Source organism: Notechis scutatus, chromosome 3 (genome assembly GCF_049901735.1).
Source record: "Notechis scutatus isolate UNSWTSFEM ecotype Mainland chromosome 3, rNotScu1.2, whole genome shotgun sequence".
NCBI classification, from domain to species: Eukaryota; Metazoa; Chordata; class Lepidosauria; order Squamata; family Elapidae; genus Notechis; species Notechis scutatus.
Window position 1 is genome coordinate 179,348,912 of NC_142011.1, and position 19,810 is coordinate 179,368,721.

Consider the following 19,810-nt stretch of genomic DNA (forward strand, 5'->3'; position numbering starts at 1 on the left):
CTTATTTAGGAAAATCCAAATGAGCACCAAAAGCCTTATGCAAAGCTATTATTCTTTTAAGATTGCTAATAATCCATTGTAAACAAAAAATAAAAAATTAAATTCATATTGATATTCATAAGTGCAACATACTGTATAGCGTTCACAAAAACAGAAAATTTCTGTAGTGTCAACACTAAGCTGTTTCAATCATATTTGCTGGAAATAATCCCAAATGATACATTATTCTATATATTTCTGCTTAATGGTAGCAATTTTATGAATTCTCAAAATACTATTTGTGCTACATCAAAAAAATTAGTGACTCTAATATATTCACAAAAATATGACAAAAATACTTTTTTCTCTTATTACAACAATAACAGTAAGATAATTTAAATAAGAAATTATTGATAAGGCAAATATATCAACTACCTGTGATAGATTTTTATTTCATTTCATACCTGGCTTTGTATTCTAGAATTACAGTATATACAGGACAGGCAAACACATGATATTTAATGTTTATACAGAGAAAAAGAATAAAAAAGGCCCATCCAATTGTACATCATAATTGAAATGGTTTTAAAAGCCTATAAACATACAAATAAATCACATCTAAATATAAATATAACAAAATAGAACATACACATGGCATGAACAAAGCTGTGGAATCTCTGTGTAGTTAATTATTATATTTCCCGAATTCTTTTCCCCACTGTCCTATTCTTTTCACTTTTGCTCTTTTACTAAATCCATCTCTTTGCATTTTGGTCCCCAGCTCTGCTCATATATAGTGCATAGTTTATTCATTCAGTCTATTTTGCTACATGATGACCATGTTGAATTTATAGTTGGAGAAAGAACAAAAAGTTGCTGCTATTCACATGAAGGCACTATGTGATAAAACTTAGGTCACTTTGCAATTAAAATCTTCTCTTCTATGGTAAAAAACAAATTCCTCTATTGCACTTACCCTGCTCTCTTCAAGGCTATCAAAGGGCCCCGGAGGGTCATCCAAACAAAGAAACTCTCTTACTGCAAGGCTTTGAAAAGAATGGAAAATAAGAGCAATTGATAAATAAGAGCAATTGACAACGAAAATACAAGACAATGCATGCTGGGAATATGCCAAATGCTGTACAGTAATGCTTCCCCAAATAGGAATTAACTGCATTATTAAAATTTATAAAAGCAGATGCAAACATAATTAGAGGCAAAGATTTGAACATAATTTTCTCTCTAGTAAGCATACATGTTATTAAAAAGAATGAAATATTTTGAAAAGGTGGTTCAAGATAAAAATAAAATTAATAGTTCAACTACACATCATTTTCCTTGAATACAACACGTCATGTGTAATTGAATTTTAAAATAATCCACACCATTTAATGTACTGGTATGCTATAAATGGCTTACTTGATACACCAAACTTTTTCTTCCTGCCTTTTTGTTCAATTTATGCACTACAATATCCAAAAAGATTCCATATAACTGCAGTTAGATAAGTATGATTCCACATTCTTTTCCAACAGATTGCTACATAATCCAATTTGCAGAATTATTTCTTTTAAGAAGTCTATCCTAAGATTTCAATCAAAACTGTAAATAGCTGTGGCTACAGCATGAAATACTATCAAAATGGGGAAAAAAACCCTTCACATTATAAGAAATATGAATGAAGACATTCATTTCAGTATATCTATTCCATATCTATTAGCTTATATATTTTTAGAAATAAATTATTGTTTAAGTTTTCTTAAAAACATTGCTTTTTTAAAAAAAATACATTACAGGTAATAATATCTGAAAAATTCTAACACTACAAAGTAAAACCTTATTATTGACTGTTGTCATCACAAAGTTCCTACCATAAAGTTACAAAAGTCCTTTATTTTATTTTACCATCCTCCATCCATCCATTTGATTTAGTCATCTAGAGGCAACTTTATATTACAGCCCCCCGCCCCCAAGGGAAAAAAACCCAGTAGGATTCTACAAATTTGTAGAATCCTACAGTAGATTGTCAGTTTTCACTTTGGTAAGGCAGAGGGAAGGAGAAATTATATGGTACTAAAATCTACCTAGTAAAATGGAAACAATACTCTTTTTCTTCATGTAATATGTTTGGAAAAGGTCACCTTTTGAAAACGTAATTATGTTACAGTGGATATTTTTTATCAGTAGCTGAACTGCTTCTTTGAAAAGAAGTGAGACAGGCTGCAAAAGGCCATCTCATGAGTTTATTTTATGAAGTATTGCTGCTTGCAATTTGTCCTTGATTTTATTTGTTCTATAACACATTGAGAATGAACTGTCAAGTTAAAAGGATAGTTCCAAAATACATACCTACAAAACTGAATATTAAATAGCCAATATCAAAGCATGATAATAAGGTGTACACTTCTACGCACTTAACTAAGAATGTCAGTTGCCTTTACAAGTAATTAGTGATGCAGTTTATAGCCTGTATAACAGTGGTCATTCTATGTATACAAGAAGCAAAGTTTTCATTAAGAAAAAATGCAGCTTAAATGTGCAATTCGGTAACTCTCTCAAACCACATTTGAAAATAAGCCTCACATGAAAATATGTTTCTAGGAGCTAGATAAATATGGACCAAAAAAACAAACAAACCCCGAAACCCAACCCTCACACAGAAGTCTTAGTACAGAGAACCAACTAAGCTCTTGTTTGAAACAAGTTGTAATGTAGCAAGCTACTTTAATATATTTTATTTATTTTTTATTTATTTGATTTGCCAATTGTTTACAAGATAATAAGTATAAGTGTATACATAGTTGTGAATACATGAAATGGGTACATATAAGAAAAATAAAAGAATAAGAGAAACAATAGGACAGGGACGGTAGGCACGTTGGTGTGCTTATGCACGCCCCCTATATGGTTAGATTTGTGTAATCTAATCATATAGTGGAACGGGCTGGCCAGCAAATTGGCTAAAATCTGGTTGATTTGGGTTTTTGTTAGCAGGATTTCAGAGAAGAGAATTTTAGGTTTAGGTTTTAAGGCACCTGAGAGCTGTTACAACCTACTGTATTGAGATTATAATTTAATAGCAATGACACTTAAGCCCTCTCTGGGTGGTTTACAATGTCAGCATATTGCTCCCCACAATCTGGGTCTTCATTTTATTGCCCTCATAAAGATGAAAGGCTGAGTCAATCTTGAGCCTGTCAGGATCACAGTTAATAAGCAATATGCCTTTAACTCTTCAATAACAAGATAATAGTAACAATTATAAGTTATTACTTATGTGTCTTCTACAAAAAGTTATGATTTATAGCAGTAAAAAACATTTATATATTCATATCTTGCTTACTAACTATGCTGAAAACAGAAAAAAACACTGAATTTCCATTTTTAGATTTTCTTTCTTCTTTCTAGCATCGAGCAATTAATATCGATAACTGAGGAAAAGAAGAAAGAAGACAACTATATAGCTTTAAGGTTTCTTCAGTTTTGAATATTCACACATGGGCAAAACTCACTAATAAAATCCTATTATTATCATCCAGAAATGTTTGTCACACAGCACTATAGAATCAGTACAGTATGTTTTACTATATTTCATACATACCAGAAAAAATATAAAGAGGAACATGCACTCATGCTTTAAGAGTTATCTTGATACAATTGGAAACCAAATAGCTAATCAACAACGCCTTCGTCTATTGTTGTGTTTATTTACTCCTTAAAATTGAGACCAGAACTTATTATTCTTTTTTCCCAGATACTTGAGGTATTATTAAAAAATAATATTTAATATCCACAAAAGCAGCCAAGCTCATAGATTTAATTAAGTCATAGTATGTCTGCTGGTAGTTTTTTTTTAGCACATTGTGAAAATCGAGCCATTGTGTCTTATTCAACAAACCACGATTAAGCAAAAATAAAGCTAAAAATAAAGCCTTTTCTACAAAAGTGTTCTGAAAGAAGTTTATGCAGCTGCCAATATTAAAGTCTGAAACATCTGGGATAAACAACAAATATGCTCTAAGATTACTCAAATCAGGTGCCTATGCAACAGAGTTGACAGTTGTCTACCAAGTAGTATCTATTTTTGTCACTACTGTTCTGTCTCATTCAGTCATCCACACATTCCCTGCTTCTGTATTGAAATATTCAACAAGAATACAAAAGGTACAACTTTTCTCAACCAACTCTAAATCGTTATATCTTTTATCCATTCTACTCTGTAAAGACATTACAATCACTATTCTGAATCTCTATTAAAAAGAATAAAGCCTCTGAAATTGAACCTTGCAGTCTCAGAATTATTTAAAATGTAATGCACTGCATTGCCAAATTCTCCTTGTCTTATTAAATACTTTGTTTACAGAAGAAAATTATTTACACCCTCTGAAAAGTAACAGTACCATTTAAATGAGGAAAGGAGAGCTGCAACATCTGCTGAGAATAGTTTAAAAAAATTACATACCAGTTGGCAATGTCTTTGTGAGCTACTAAATTCTGTAGAAATGCTTGGAGTCCTAGCTGTCTATCTTCTAGGAAGTCAGGATTGTAATTATCCTTGAACCAACGCTTTGGGGGCAATGCCAATCGAAAACCAGGAAACATATCTTTCAGCTGAAAATATATACCAGAAGGTTATGGTGTACAGAATCATAATTTCTGTAGATAAGAGGGAATAGTAACATTATACTATCAGAGTTATAAAACGTCAGTGGTTAAGGCATCAGGCTAGAAACCAGGAAACTATGAGTTCTAGTCCCACCCTAGGCATGAAATCCATCTGGGTGACTTTGGGCTGGTCACTCTCAGCTCAACCCACCTCACAAGAATGTTATGGAGAAACAAGGAGCATTAAGTATTTTAGATGGCTCAAGTTATTTATCAAAATAATAAAAGTGGTATAAATAAGAAAGTAAAGTAAGTAAGGTAAGTAAGTATATAAATAGGTAAAGGAAGGTAGGATAGGGGTAGGAAGGTAAAAACAGGGAGACTGTGAATTCCAGTCTAGTCTTAGGTGTGAAGCCAGCTAGGTGACTGTGGGTTAGTCACTCTTTCAGTCTTAGAAAAAGAAGAATTGCAAACCACTTTCAAAGATCTTGCCAAAAAAACTGCAGGGAAGGGATTTTTTTTTTCCATCCAGGAAGTCATCAAAAAACAAGACTGAAGGAGCCTTCATACATGCACACCTATGCCCACTCACAGAAGAAGAGTTACAGCAGTTTAGCAAGGATGCTAAAATGCATTTTGCATTTCAGATTTGTATTAACATTAGATTAGCAACATTTCCCAAAGTTGCACTCTCCAAATTAGACAACTTTTCATGCTCTACTTTATTATACTCAATGATTCATCTGATGAATACTGTATGTATATTCAAGGAAGCAACCTATCTTTAGATATGTAAAATAAAAGCTAGCCGTACCATATCTAAGCTGCAAAAACTTTCCTTTTTACCATCTATAGTAGTAGTTTCCATATATTTGCAGCCTACCTGTGGTACGCCTATTAAAAAAATACAGAAACTCTATTAAAAATAAGTCACTTTCTCTCAGAGCCTTTTCACATCCTTTGATAATTATATGTGAACTGTTGAAATAGAAACAGCATTTAATTTTCATTCATTCAGTTCAACAGTAAACATGTCAGGCAAATGATTTAGGACTCCTATCTACATTTATTTTCTTTGAAGGCTGCAAGCTTCAATTTCATTTAACTCATTACACAGGATTACCATAACTCATTTCCACAAATACATTCCATGTCAGTGCAATGTGCTTGGGAGTTTGCACCACTGAAACATAACCTATAAACATGATCATTCAGCAATCAAAATGTAAGCATTGTTGACAATTACCAAAAATGTAATCTGTAGTTTCTCCCATGAGCTGTTCAGAGCATCCAGAAGTGGGAGGTGCTTCAGTCTCTTCTGGAAAGGCTGGGCTTAAAACTCCGGGACGCTCCTCCTCCTCCACGGAACACCTCCCCTGTATCCCCCCGTTTTAGCTCGTGGTAAGAGGTTGTGCACTCCCTGACTGGAACGGTTTTCTGATTCAGGTTTGCTCTTGGGTTATTTCGGCTTATAAAAATCTTCCCCATTTAATTTGGTTTTTTTTTCAGGCTTGTGCCTCTATTAGGTTGCCTCGATCAGTTTAAAAACAGTTTCTTTGTAACTAGCGGAGCCTGCCACTCCACAAGCAGCCTGAGGCGACTGCCTCAGGCAATTACCTTATCTAACTTTCTGATCGTCTTCTCTGCGATTGTAGCGGAGCGCTCGCAGCCGCGGCTCACTTCGCCTTGCCGTTTCGTCTGACAGGAGCATTTAATTCGCAAGTTAGAGCCTCAGCAGCAGCGGCTCATTAGACTTCTTAGACATTAGCGGAGATTCTGGCTTCCCGCCTTTTTCAATGGCTGGCTCAAGTTCACACCTAAATATCACAGGCGCCATTCCCCGCTGGTTTCCCTTTTTGGGGACCGGGGCAGTACCTTCCCACTTCGTTCTCCCTGGGTTTAGCTCTCCCTTGTCTGGCTGACGTTGGATAAGCAGGCTAGTCATTAAAAAGGAATTTCCTTGCAATTGCCTTTGGATCATTTCTTTGGAGTGAAGCCGCAAGTGCCATTTTAAACAGCGGGATGTTTTGTTTTGACAGGAAAGAATCCACCTCAGATCCTGTATAGCTGGTTTCCCTTGTTGGGGACCAGGGATCCAGAAAGTTCTCGTTTGGAGCGCTTGGGGATTTCCCTTGTTGGGGACCCTGATATACTGTTTACCATATGCACAGTTTTACATATAGATATAGGCATATGTATATGGGCATGTATATATAGATATAGATATATATATAGACTTACTCTCCTGGAGGAGCGTTCTACTTTCAACCACAGGGGAAGGCATCACCCCAAAGTACAAATAATAATAAAATAATAATAATAATATAATAATAATAATAATAATAATAATAATAATAATAATAATAATAATAATAATAATAATAATAATAAATTAAAAATTAAAGTCAGAGGCAAGAGAATCAGTCATCCACAATGGAAGGTGACAACGCTTTCCGCTCCAAGACAAATAAGTCTCGAGATAAGCCAGTAGGCCCCCAAAAGGCCTCTAAGACGGCACCTAGCTTTGGAAAGGCAATTGCAGAAACGAGCCAGGGAGGCAGACAAGGTGGCTATGACACAACAATCTGATCAGGACCCAAGTCCATTGTTGGGGCCAGGCAGGCTGTTTCTGGACAACCTCCCATAGGCACATCTCCTCCAATGAGCACTGCCTGGCTAATCCCAGTGGCAACCTTCACCCCTACGGTCGCCGGCCTAAGACAGGAGGAGGAATTACCTGAGACTATCCCCATCGAAATGAGGCAATGGATGGAGATGGCGATTCAAAGGGGCATTGTGGCTGGAATTCAGCAACCCATCAGGACCAGACACTTCTCGGCCGCTTCGGATGTGGGATCCCTGTCCGGTCAATCCTTTGCGCATATGGGACAACATCAAACTCAGGTATTCCCCAATATTCCTAACATACCAGCCCAGGGTCTTCGGGAGGAGGTGGAATTTGAGGATCAGGATGTTCCCATGGAGGTGGGGTCGATCCATCAGATGGACTTGGGGTTGTCAGAGGCTGACCCACTAGAACGGGGAATGTCGGACGACGAAGGCCTCATTCCGGACCAACCTACCTTTTCTGGCCTTTTTCGCCCACACCTCTTTAAATCCTTACTGTTCAAGGCAAAGAACACCGCTAAACTAGGCACATCAAACCCTCATCCATTGTCAACAGGGTCTCAGGACAAATCCGAGGATCTAATATTCTCACAACTGGCTAATGAGGCAGAAACTATTCCTGTCCCTCGTATGTTTGCTGAATTAGTACAAAATCAAAGGGCATCAGCAGTATCATACCCAGTCCCAACAGGGTACGATAAACGATATTATAATTTGGCACCAGAGTTTTCAAATTTTCTCAAAATGCCGGAGGTGGATGAGCCCATTGTGGCACTGGCCTCTTCTTCAACCTTTCCCAACGAGGCCGAGGAAGCCCTGAGACCGGAAGAAAAGAGAGCAGAGTTGGCACTCCATAGGGCGCACGTTTCTGACGCCTGGGCCATTAGGGCAGCTACAGCGGCGTCCTTTTTTACACGGTCCTCCCTACGATTGCTCTTCCACTTGAGGGATATATTGCCGGCGTCAAATGTCAGAGCCCACCAGGACATAGCTAAAATTATTGCAGCAGCAGAATTCTCCGCCGACGCCACATTTAATGCAGTCAAATTCTCATCTAGGGCCATAGCATCTCACGTTTCAGCACGGAGACTGCTATGACTCAGGCATTGGCAGGTGGATACCAAGCATAAATGCAAGTTGGCATCAGCCCCAATATCGGGGGATAAATTATTTGGCAGTGTCTTGGAGTCCGTCCTTATAGAGAATAGAAACAAGAAAAAAGTGCTTCCCCCTCTTTTTCGGAGGTCTGAAAACAGAATGCCCCAGTCGTTTCGAAGGGGTTCTTTTCGGCCCTATTATCAAGGCTCATACGTTCCCAGATCTCAGAGAACATCAGGCTACAGGCCCAGTTTTAGACAGGATAGGTCTGAATCTTCCGATAGAGGTCAGCGGGGAGGCCAAAACAGAAGAAACCCCAGAGGCACCGGAGGCCGATTTTTTCATCACCCCAAGTGAGTCCTTGACAGCAGTTCCCATTGGAGGGCGGCTAAAATTGTTTGCTGATCAATGGGACAGCTCCACCTCTGATGTGTGGGTCAAGGACACTATTAGGTTTGGTTTGGTGCGAGAGTTTCAACAGGCATGATATTCCGCTCTGAAAAAAAAATCGGGGCCGGCCAAAAGAGACCCCCCGCCGCGCGCCCGGGGACCGCCCGCTGCTTTCCCTCGCCAGGACCGGGCGGCGGCGTGTTGCACGGAGGCTGGTCTGTGGCTGGCCCAGCTCCCTTTTCCTGCCGCTCAGCGGCCTCCGCTCGCACCGCCCGGGCTCCGCTCAGGTATCCGGCTGGGGCTGTCAGGAGTTGCTACCGCCGGCGCAGCTCCATGCGGCTCCAGTCCCGCGTTGCCTCGGGAAGGAAAGGCAAAACCAGGAGCCGCTGCTGCCGTTGTAAGCGCCGCCGCGGCTCTTCCTTTTTGCCTTTCCCTTCCTGAGGCAACGCGGACTGAGCCACGCGAGCCGCGCCAGCAACTCCTGACTCAGGGCCTCCGAGGGGAGGGAAGGAGGAGAAGAAGGGGTGGGGGGAAAGGAGGGGGCGATTCCCCAAAAAATCGGAATTCCGATTTTAATCGGAAGAATATCATGCCTGGTTTCAATCCTCCCCCCCCGAACTTTTTCATTAGGAGCCCTAGGTCCACGGACCCCATTAAGTTGATGCAGGAGGCTATCAATCATCTTTCACATATTCAGGCCGTTAGACAGGTCCTATCTGAACAGCGGGGTCAAGGCTGTTACTCTCTATAGTTTGTGGTCCCAAAGAGTTTGGGGGTCTGGAGGGCAATTCTGGACCTCAAACATCTGAACAGATCATTGGTTTATCGAAAATTCAAGATGACTACTCTCCAGTCCATTCTGCTCAGCATCAGAGAGAACGATGTCCTGACCTCTATAGATCTCACAGAGGCTTATTTACATATACCAATTAGACCTGCTCACTACAAAAATCTTAGATTTTGCTATTGCGATCGGCACTACGAATATATCGCCCTACCATTCGGTCTGGCTTCGGACCCTAGGACTTTTACCAAGGTCCTAGCGGCTTTGGCTACCTCATTCAGGATCAAATCTATTCGCTTACAATGTTATCTGGATGATATTTTAATTTTGTCATCTTCCAGACATCAAGCAAAATTGGATACCAAGATTACTCTGGAGACCCTTCAGGGTCCTGGCTTTTCCATAAATTGGGATAAAAGCCATTTGATCCCCTCAACTAGGTTAGTTCATTTAGGTGCAGTGATAGATACCGTGGAGGGCAAGGTCTTTCTCTCTCAGGACAGGTTAAACAGTATCCAGTCTTTGGCCAGAGAGATCAGAGCCTTAAAGAGGGTTTCCCTGGCAGTGCTGTCTCAACTGTTAGGGAAACTGATTTCTTGTATTTCCATTGTGCCTTGGGCTCGATTCCATTCTAGAGAGCTGCAATGGTTCCTGCTACCTTTCCAGCGATCCGGAAGAGCCACTTCCAACGTCCGGATAAAGGTACCGCACAATGTTCTCCGATCGCTCTGCTGGTTGTCGGAAAAAACGATAAACAAGGGGTGTCCTTTCAAGGAACCTTACAGGGCAATGATCACAACTGATGCCAGCCTGGTAGGATGGGGAGCTCACTTCCAATCCCACACAGCTCAGGGAATTTGGACTATTTCCGAACAATCACAAAGCATCAACCTGTTGGAGCTGCGAGCAGTTCACCTGGCCTTACTCAGTTTTCTACCCCTTTTCCAATCACGCCACGTTCGCTCAAGGCAGAACACATAGCAGGGGCCTTAAACACACAAGCGGACTGGCTCAGCAGGGCCATGATAGATCAGGCAGAGTGGCGCCTACACCCGTCTGTCTTCCAGGAAGCAGTGCGGAGGTTTGGGCAACTGGTGATCAATCTATTTGCCTCTCCTCTCAACGCCCAATTGCCCCAGTATATTTCAAGGTACCCAACTCAGGGGACGGAGGCCGTCAACGCTCTGCGATGTCAGTGGCCTCCCGGACTTCTATATGCGTTTCCTCCACTCCCGGTAATACCCAGGTTGATCCAGAAGTTATTGGAGGAATGAGCGGAATTGATATTGGTCGCCCCTTACTGGCCCAGGCGAATGTGGTTCGCAGACTTACAGGACCTGTTGAACAACCTTGGAAAATTCCACCATCGAAGGTTTCCCTCTCCCAAGGGCCAATACTTCACCCTAACCCACAATGGCTCAGTCTAGCCGTATGGAGGTTGAGCGGAGCCATTTAAGGGCCCAACAGATTTCAGAGGATGCTATTGCCACCATTCAAGCATCCAGACGGTCCGCAACAAATCATATATACAAGGCCACATGGTCCGCTTTCTGTCGTTGGTGCCAGGGGTCTAAGATCGACCCAACTGCCCCATCAATAGGACAATTATTGGACTTTTTACAGGAGGGGTTGACCAAGGGCCTATCTCCAAATACTTTACGCAGACAGGTGGCGGGTTTAGCCTCGGTGATAGCCTGGGGTGACCTCCGTTCCATAGCGCACCATCCACATGTCCGCAGCTTTCTTAAGGGTGCTGTAAACTTACAACCTCCTGTAATTCACCGCTATCCCACCTGGGACCTCAACAAGGTGTCAACCACACTTACAACTGGCCCGTTCGAGCCTTTAAGAACTGCTAGTCTTAAATTCCTGACATATAAGGTGGCCTTCCTAATTGCAATCACATCAGCAAGGAGGATTTCCGAATTGGCGGCATTGTCAATGAGAAAGGACCTGTGCGTGTTTCATGCGGACAGAGTGATTCTCCGATTAGATCCATCGTTCACTCCTAAAGTAAATTCAGCCTTCCACAGAGCGCAGGAGTTGGTGCTTCCAAATTTTTGTCCGAAACCATCTCATAGACTGGAGCATCAATGGCATCGACTTGATGTTTGAAGGGCCTTAAGCATCTATCTAGACCGCACGGCGGCATTTCAAAAATCTGAGGCTCTATTCCTATCCTTCAACCCATCCACTTTAGGACAAAAGGTGTCGTTGACGACCATCAGTAGATGGTTGAGAGCCGCCATAGCTAAAAGTTACGAATGCCAGTCCATCTCAGTTCCTAAGGGCATTACAGCCCACTCAACAAGGAGTGTGGCAACATCAGCAGCATGGGCCACATGGGCTTCCATAGAAGAAATTTGCAGAGTGGCAACTTGGGCTTCACCATCTCCCTTTGTCAGAAATTATAAAATTGATGTCTATGCCTCAGCGGACGCTTCATTTGGCAGAAGAGTCCTGCAGAGGGTCCAAAGAGTTTAGGAGTGGATTTCGATCCAGACAGGCCAAGCTTTGGTATGTCCCACTTCTGGATGCTCTGAACAGCTCATGGGAGAAAGGGCGTTGGTACTTACCCGATACGCCCGTTCTCTGTGAGCTGTGAAGAGCATCCAGCCCCACCCATTTCTTTCCATCTGGGGGGTTCCATTCCAGTCAGGGATCCAGATTAGGTGATGAGTTCCGGACTTTGGCACTCAGTCTTCGCAAAACTGGGGGATGCTGGGGAGGTGTCCCGTGGAGGAGGAGGAGCGTTCCGGAGTTTTAAGCCCAGCCTTTCCAGAAGAGACTGAAGCACCTCCCACTTCTGGATGCTCTGAACAGCTCATAGAGAACGGGCGTATCAGAGTACCAATTGTTCTAGAGTACCAATTGTTAGGTGTAACTTGAAACATTTGAAAAGAGCACTGGGCATATACTACATCGCTATCTCTAGAAAAAATGTAACTGCAAAATCCTACGAACAGGTACTGTTAATTTTTGCTTTAATTTTGAAGAACAGCTGACTGTTAGGTACAAAAGCTGAAAGGGCCTATACACAGTGTTGGATTCATTTGTTTTTGTTTCTCATCCAACCATATTATATAGAATAGATCTTTACAAATTAGCATTTAAATCAATTATATATTGTCTTTATGGCAAATAATACACGCATTTTCATGCAATCTTTTATGTTGATTTTCATGTGTTCATTTTATTTTTAATTTTTCAAAGAAATTTATGAAACACAGGAATAATATTAAATTAGTAATATTAATTAGAAATTGGCCTATTTAAATGGATGTACCTTGTCATTAAGCCTGGAGAAGTCTGTATACCTTCTGAAAACTACCCAGTTTTCTTCTGGATTTTTCTTCACAAGTATTTTGTAAATCTATTAAAAACAAAAAAGACAAAGCCCCATTAAAATAGTTTCAGGAAATAGCATATGTAGCAGGCTTCTCATATTTCACTGCAATTATTGAATAGTTCACACAACTGTTCTTTGTTTATGGAACCAAACTAACAGATGTGGCTAAGTTTACAGAACTTTAAAAAAGATTTTTTTCATACAAGTTCAGGATAGGTATGGTTTCTACTAGCCAAAATGAACTAATTAATGATGTTAGCCAGTACTTTTAAAAATTGATTTCATAAGCACTTCAGTTTGCTGCAAATTATATACAGGTATCATTTATTTAAATTATATTTAATCTGAAGGATATTTAATTATAGTCCTTGTTTCCTGGGATATATTCTTACACCTTATCCATGCCTCAATTCTGAAAGTTATTGTTGTGTTGAATGAGAAAAGATTGGAGAGTGTTTGTCATTTCATCAACTTGCACTAGATGTTTTCTTCAAAATGTAGCTTTTATAGGTTATATTTGCGAAAAAAGATGGCAAGGAAAAAGCAAAGTTCTGCCTATTCAAAAATGCATTTTGTGAGGCTGATTCCAAGGGAAATAAGGTTGCAAATTATAATGAAAACTATGTATTAGGCACTATCTCCATTACAAAATCAGCTTAACATTAGAATATAAAAATTAATATTACTTTATGTAAATCTAGACATGCTTAAAATTACCCATGTAGGTAAAACTGAACAGGATTAAAATATACAAAGCTAAAGCATGTATGATATTTAAGAACTGTGCTGAAACCAGTAAATTTTACACAAATGCAGCAGTTTGATGTAGCAAGCAATTTAAGAGTCACTAGAAAATGTCCCTTACAGTTGGGAAGCTGTATTCACATTTATAAAACGTCAATGATTAAATGAAATAATGCAATACAATTTGTATTTCACAATACAAAATATTACAACTTACAGTGAATTTTGCTCTCTCTTCCATTACTTCATAACCAAGTATTGTAGGAGTAGCGGGTCGATCTTCCCAGTTCTCCAAGGTATTTTGCTCAGTTGTTTCCAATGGTTGAATATAATATTCCAAGGAGGTGTTAATACCTAACATTTTAGTTCTAACAAGTGGACTATTGCAAGGACATGAAGTAGTACCAATCTCATCGGGAACACTCATTTTTTTAAAGTTACTTTGAGACGATTCTTCTAACTGTCCCTTTGGAGAATCTGAACATGCTGAAATACTCCCAAGAGATGATCTTCTTTGATTTCTATTTATGGTAAAACTAGTAGAACTTCCTATAGGAATTGGAACAGGAACATATGGAGTAGTCATCCTTCATTAGAAGGTTTATATATGCACAAATTGTTGAGCTTAAATGATTCTCTTGTTTTAATTTTTTTTCACAGGTATCTGGAAGGATAAAGAAAGTTTAAAAGTATTTCAATTTTCCAGAATAATGTCCTTTCAAGCAAAATGTCAAATTAAATGACAAAGAAGTATGGAACCTTACATATAAAAATATACAATTAAATAATAATTCTACAAATCCAGAGTATAATTTAAGGTTATTAAATATCATAAAGTATTTTAATAGTTATATATAAAAACTAGCAATCTCAAACCAAAGCTTACTAAAGACAAGCAGACATGGATATTAAAATGTAATACCTGTATCTTTCCAAATATATTCCCATAGCATAATAAAAAATAACAGAAGAGTTATTTCAATCAGCTGATGAGTATAGAAATTTGCCATTAAAAAGAAATTATCTGAAATGGAATGCCATTTCCTAAAACTCATTTCACTGTAAGAACTATTATTTACCCAGCACAAAGGAATGTTTTGAGTTTTGAAAATATCAATACAGTACAATTTAATATTATCTAATATGTCTTTATGCTTTAAGCTTATAGCAATATTTTTAAAAGAACAAAAACTTCAGCCTTTGTATTTTCCATCATGATTGCCATCCCAGTAACATATATGCGCTGGATGTCAGCATTATTAAATTATATACAATATTTTAAATTGGATCACCCCCACATTTCCACCTAACACTGAAAATGCTCATACTACTCCCATTGTTTAATTACAGACAAAATTACATAATATTTGCCCTAAGTTGAGAACTGTACTGACACAAAAGTAATTTCATTATTATCATTATCATTATTAAAAGAAATAATTTGAACCATGTCATTTCAGTTTCTTCTTTGTAACCTCCCTTCTCATACTGTAATGCAGATCTTGCACTTTCTTTTACTCTATTAATTGTCCCTTTTCTTTCAACTTCTTCCTCTTTCTTCTGCACCCTCACTCTTTGTGTGAAAAGTAATTTATGCTAACTTTGCCATTTTAATTGCTATCATATGTCTGCCTCCTTCAAGAAAGCCAAGTGGAACTCTGGGAATGTAGACGTGAACGTGGCACTGTGTGCTGTTCTCAGCTGTGTTTGGATATACCTAACAATAAGAGTATAAATTTTTTGACAGCTTCCCAATTTAGAGTAGAACATTTGGCTATCCAGGAAAGTTATAGCGGAAGAAAGAAATTAGTCTTTGAAACGTGAACCTACAGGTAGACCTCAACTTACAACCATATAGTTAGCAATCTTTCAAAGTTAAAATTCACTGAGAGGTGACTTATGATAGGTGCTCATACTTATGTCCATTGCAGGTCAGGTGATCAAAATTCAGGAGCTTGGCAACTGACATGTATTTATGATGGTTGCAGTATTTTGAGGTCATGTAATCACCATTTGTTATCTTTCCAGCCAGCTTTGACTAACAAAGCTAATGGGGAAAGCTGGGTTCACTTAACCGCATAATTTGTTTAACAACTGTGATAATTTGCTTCACAGCCATGGCAAAAAGCTCATAGTTGTGAATCTCTGAACAACTGCCTTGCTTAGCAACAGAAATTTCAGTCCAAATGCAGTTGTAAATGTGGATTACCTTTACTGCTTTCCAAAGTATTCACCAGGAACATAAAAAATGAGGACTGCATTGTTAAGAAGCCTTACAGTTGATTATGCATTGTTCCAGCACTGTATTGAATGTTTCAGATGGAGCCATTGATAAAACTTAGTGAGTTCAGGCATGCTTCTATGATAGATCACTTCCTAAGACCAATGCTGAGCAAAGAGAATTAGAGAATGCACAGCTGGTAACTTTATCTCCCCCCCCCCAAAAAAAACCCCAAACAACCCCTCCATTCCAGTGTAGTAATCAAGAAGACAACGCCGACAAAATATGCAGAGGTTAGACTTTTTAAAACCATGACTGAGTAAAATAATAATTGTGGTCAACTTCATACATAAAATTTGTTCAACAGAAAACCAAAAGTACAATTGGCCCAAAATCAAGAATGACACATGGTAATTTTATTCAAACTGAACTCCTTATTGTTTCATACCTATAGGCCAAATCTTACCGGACTGAGTACTCTGGTATCTGTATCTACAATATACTCTTAAGATATACTGGAGAGGGGCAGTTTTCACCTTTTTTAAATCACACATAGTATCTGGACTATGCTGCCTTTAACTCCTCTGGAATCCACCCCTCCCTCCTGGAAATCCATCTCTTTACTACATATCATCACCTTACCCATTATTTCACTAGAAGTTCAAGAGCTGATACTACTTGTATACCATCAACATATTTTCAGCCCAACTTACTTCGTAGGTTATTTTTGTGGAGAAAACAGGAAGGAAGAACATTATGTATGCTTCCTTCACTTATACAAAATGAAGGCAAAGAAAAATGTAGTAATAAATAAGTAACTGGGTTCATAGAATCAAACTGGTGGAATTGATTTAATAGTACTGGGCACTTGAAAGGTTCTCAGGGATGAAGTAGGTTTCAAGGGTTGAAGGCTACTAGAAAAGCAGCAGAAACTTCTACAGGAAAGTTATAAATCAAACTTTAGCATAGGTAGAATTATGTGTATAAAGCACTTTATCATTAATTCTGTTAAATATAAAAAGAAATACTGTAAAAGAAAAAACTCAGCAACTTTAAGATACATCTTAAAGTCTTGGACCTAGAAAAACCAAGCAATGAATTTTGCTCATAACTGCTAGAATCAATACAGTGTGAATTTCTAACCTTTTGAACGAGTGGACATACTGTATTTGGAATCTAATAAATTTATTTATTCACTCAGTCACTACTTTGTTTTCTTTGCAACTCCAGTCATGAGGCTCTTGCATGGTTGACATTAGGCATTCAAATAAAATGACTGCCAATGGAAGGATGTCACTGTGGGTGTGACTTGTTACAAAACAGGAGATATGAGAAAGCAAACTTGTGACTGTATTTTTCTTCACCCTATCCAGCTTCTTAGAGCATGCTCTACCACCCTAGCTTGCATGTCTTTTTCACTGATTAGGTGGACAGCCTTCTAAATAAACAAGTGTACGCATTCATTGTATAGTTTTTGAAGACTATGCACTTCTATAATAAACATTCTACTTTACTCTGCAGCATGTCTATTGTAGTCTTTTCTTTTTTAATTGAAAGAATCAGCAATAACAAAAATAAAACTAAGTGGATCAAAGACCCTTGTGGTGGCAAAAGCAGCATTTACTGAGGCTACTGTGTTAGCAATTGCAATAATACAGGAATTTCACAAATTGTCTATGAGTTTCTAACTCAGTGTTTTCCAATCTTAGCAATTTGAGGAAACTGGTTGGGGAATTTGGGGAGTTAAAGTCCATGCATTTTCAAGTGGCAAAGGTTGAAAAAATGTGGTTCCTAGATAATACATGATAGAAGGATCCATTATAACACCCCCCACATGTTAGTGCAATTATGGATGTCATCTTAAAGTTAAAGAAAAGGCAAAATGATAAACCATGGGAAAGAAAGCCAGTAGTGTTCAAGGCAAATATTCTAGATTTGTGGGATACATGTTAAATGCATGTAAAATGTTTGTTCAAAGCAAATTTACAAGATGAAACATAATTTTACCAAATGGACACTAAAAGATATAACATTATCAATTGGAAGAGAAAGATGAGAAAAAGGTACGTATCGATTATAAGAAACTATCTATGAACGTACAGTTGAGGAGACTCAGAAATTATCTGAATCAGGCAAGCTACTTCATAATTTTGAGTACTTACATATTCAAATATCAAAAGAATTAAGCTGAGAAATGAACATTTCAATCAGCAAATTCAGAAAAATATGACATACCAAAGGGAAGAATACTTGTCAAAATAATTGTTTATAAATAGAATTAAAATCTAGAAGCCTAGAAGTTATTTCATGGTTTTTAAAAGAAAATTTAAGATTATTTACTCCTTCTTTCTTCAAACAAAATAACCATCAATTCAAATGGGACAGTCTAAAAAGCCAATGAAATCTCAGATGTCAAAAGAAAAGAAAAGACAGGCAGTCTCACCAATAAATATATTGCACAGACTTCGCAATTTTTTTTTTTTTTTTAAGACTATGCATGTCTTAGGACAAATCCAGGCTGGACAACAAGCTCCCAAAATACTGTGGGAGATCAAATTACATCAACAGATTCAACTTATAGACAACTGGGAATTGGGCAAGGAAGCCATGAATATGAAAGAACCACAGGTGACATTAGAGTGCCAAGCATACTGTAGTTATTAATTCCACAGTATGACTATCCCGCAGTAACGCCCATTTCCTCAAATACAATTTTATATATTTAGTTTGGAAAAATATAAATATATAAAACATAAAGATAAACATACTTTATACATATGTCTCATTTATAAAGAAGACGGAAAAGATCTCTCCACATTGAAATTGTACTTTACTTTTGATTTGATTGACAAATCAAAATAAATAAATAAAATAAAATAAATTTTCACTTCAAGCCTTCCTGAATAGCTTTTCCAACCCGGATTCGCGCATCACATGATGCTCGGTCGAAACCACGAAAGTTTATGCCGCATCACAGCTCTTAGTCTTAAAGTGCCCGGACAATTTCCCCATAGTTTTATAAGTATGTTTTGTAAGTTAAACAATTGTTTCGCTCTTGGGAGGGGAGCGCGAAGTCCGTGGAAAGCAAGCAGCAAGCGAAAGCAGACGGCTGCAAGGGACCGGGGCAAAATCCCGCACAATCCCTGGTAGAGAAAGGCACGCGCACCCACCCGCCGCAGTGCGAGGTCCTCTTCTCCGTCCGGACGCTGGCTCGCCCTTACCTTGCGGGCAGCAGCTGGGCGCTTCCTTGGCTCGCCTGCCTGCCTCGTCTCGCCTTTGGCAGCTCGCCGCCTCCCACTCCCGAAGAGGCGACGAAGAAGGGGCCGCGCAAAACCTGTTGCGAGGGGCGGGAAGCTGTTTGGACGCGGCGCGATCCCTGGCCGCCACTGGTTTGTCAGGCCGCCCCGACTACATCTCCCGAGATGCACCACAGCTCCGTCCGAGGCGCTGCCTTTTGGAAACTACACAACCCAAGAGGCATCGCGGTCAAAGAAAGCCGTGAGTCGGCGTATTCAAGTTAAAGCCTGACGGCTAGACTAACCTCTTTCTCCTCCTCCTTTTGCCGGCTGCTGGGATTTGCAGTTCTTGGGCGGAGCAAGTGTGAGCTAAAGGTATTAAAAAGTAAGGTTGGGTTCAGGTTGAATTCGCTCCTTGTCTCCGCCCTCTGCTGGGAAATCTTTAGCTAGGCAAATCGAATTAAACAGACATCGACACAGGAGCACAAAATGTGGGCTGGAGAGTTAGGATGGGAGAGAAAAGACTCTTTGCCTAACAAAAAATGCTTCAGGAGGAAGAAAATATCACACTACTAATATCACACTACTAACCAGAGCATACAAAACATTTGCTAGACCAATACTCGAATACAGTTCATCAGTCTGGAACCCTCATTACGTATCTGATATTAGCACAATTGAGAAAGTCCAGAAATATTTCACAAGAAGAGTTCTCCACTCTTCTACTGGTTGTAGAATACCTTATGCCACCAGACTTGAAATTCTAAAACTAGAAA

The 19,810-nt window shown here is 39.1% G+C and overlaps 1 protein-coding gene across 4 annotated transcripts in view; it reads right to left on the reverse strand.

Annotated features, from left to right (window-relative positions):
• SNX16 (sorting nexin 16) overlaps window positions 1–19,239 on the reverse strand; it is a 31,406-nt gene extending 12,167 nt beyond the window's left edge. For 3 of the 4 annotated variants that reach the window (XM_087961950.1, XM_087961947.1, XM_026691263.2), the window contains exons 1-5: window positions 19,020–19,239; window positions 13,795–14,241; window positions 12,771–12,857; window positions 4,442–4,590; window positions 956–1,025 (exon numbers count right to left, since the gene is read on the reverse strand). In XM_087961950.1, the coding sequence (XP_087818076.1) occupies window positions 956–1,025; window positions 4,442–4,590; window positions 12,771–12,857; window positions 13,795–14,163 (675 nt within the window). In that variant the 5' untranslated portion in view covers window positions 14,164–14,241; window positions 19,020–19,239. Of the gene's footprint in view, window positions 1–955; window positions 1,026–4,441; window positions 4,591–12,770; window positions 12,858–13,794; window positions 14,242–18,715; window positions 18,831–19,019 lie in introns of those variants that run through there. The other variant, XM_087961948.1, reaches the window with a different exon arrangement.
• Between the last annotated feature and the right edge of the window lie 571 nt (window positions 19,240–19,810).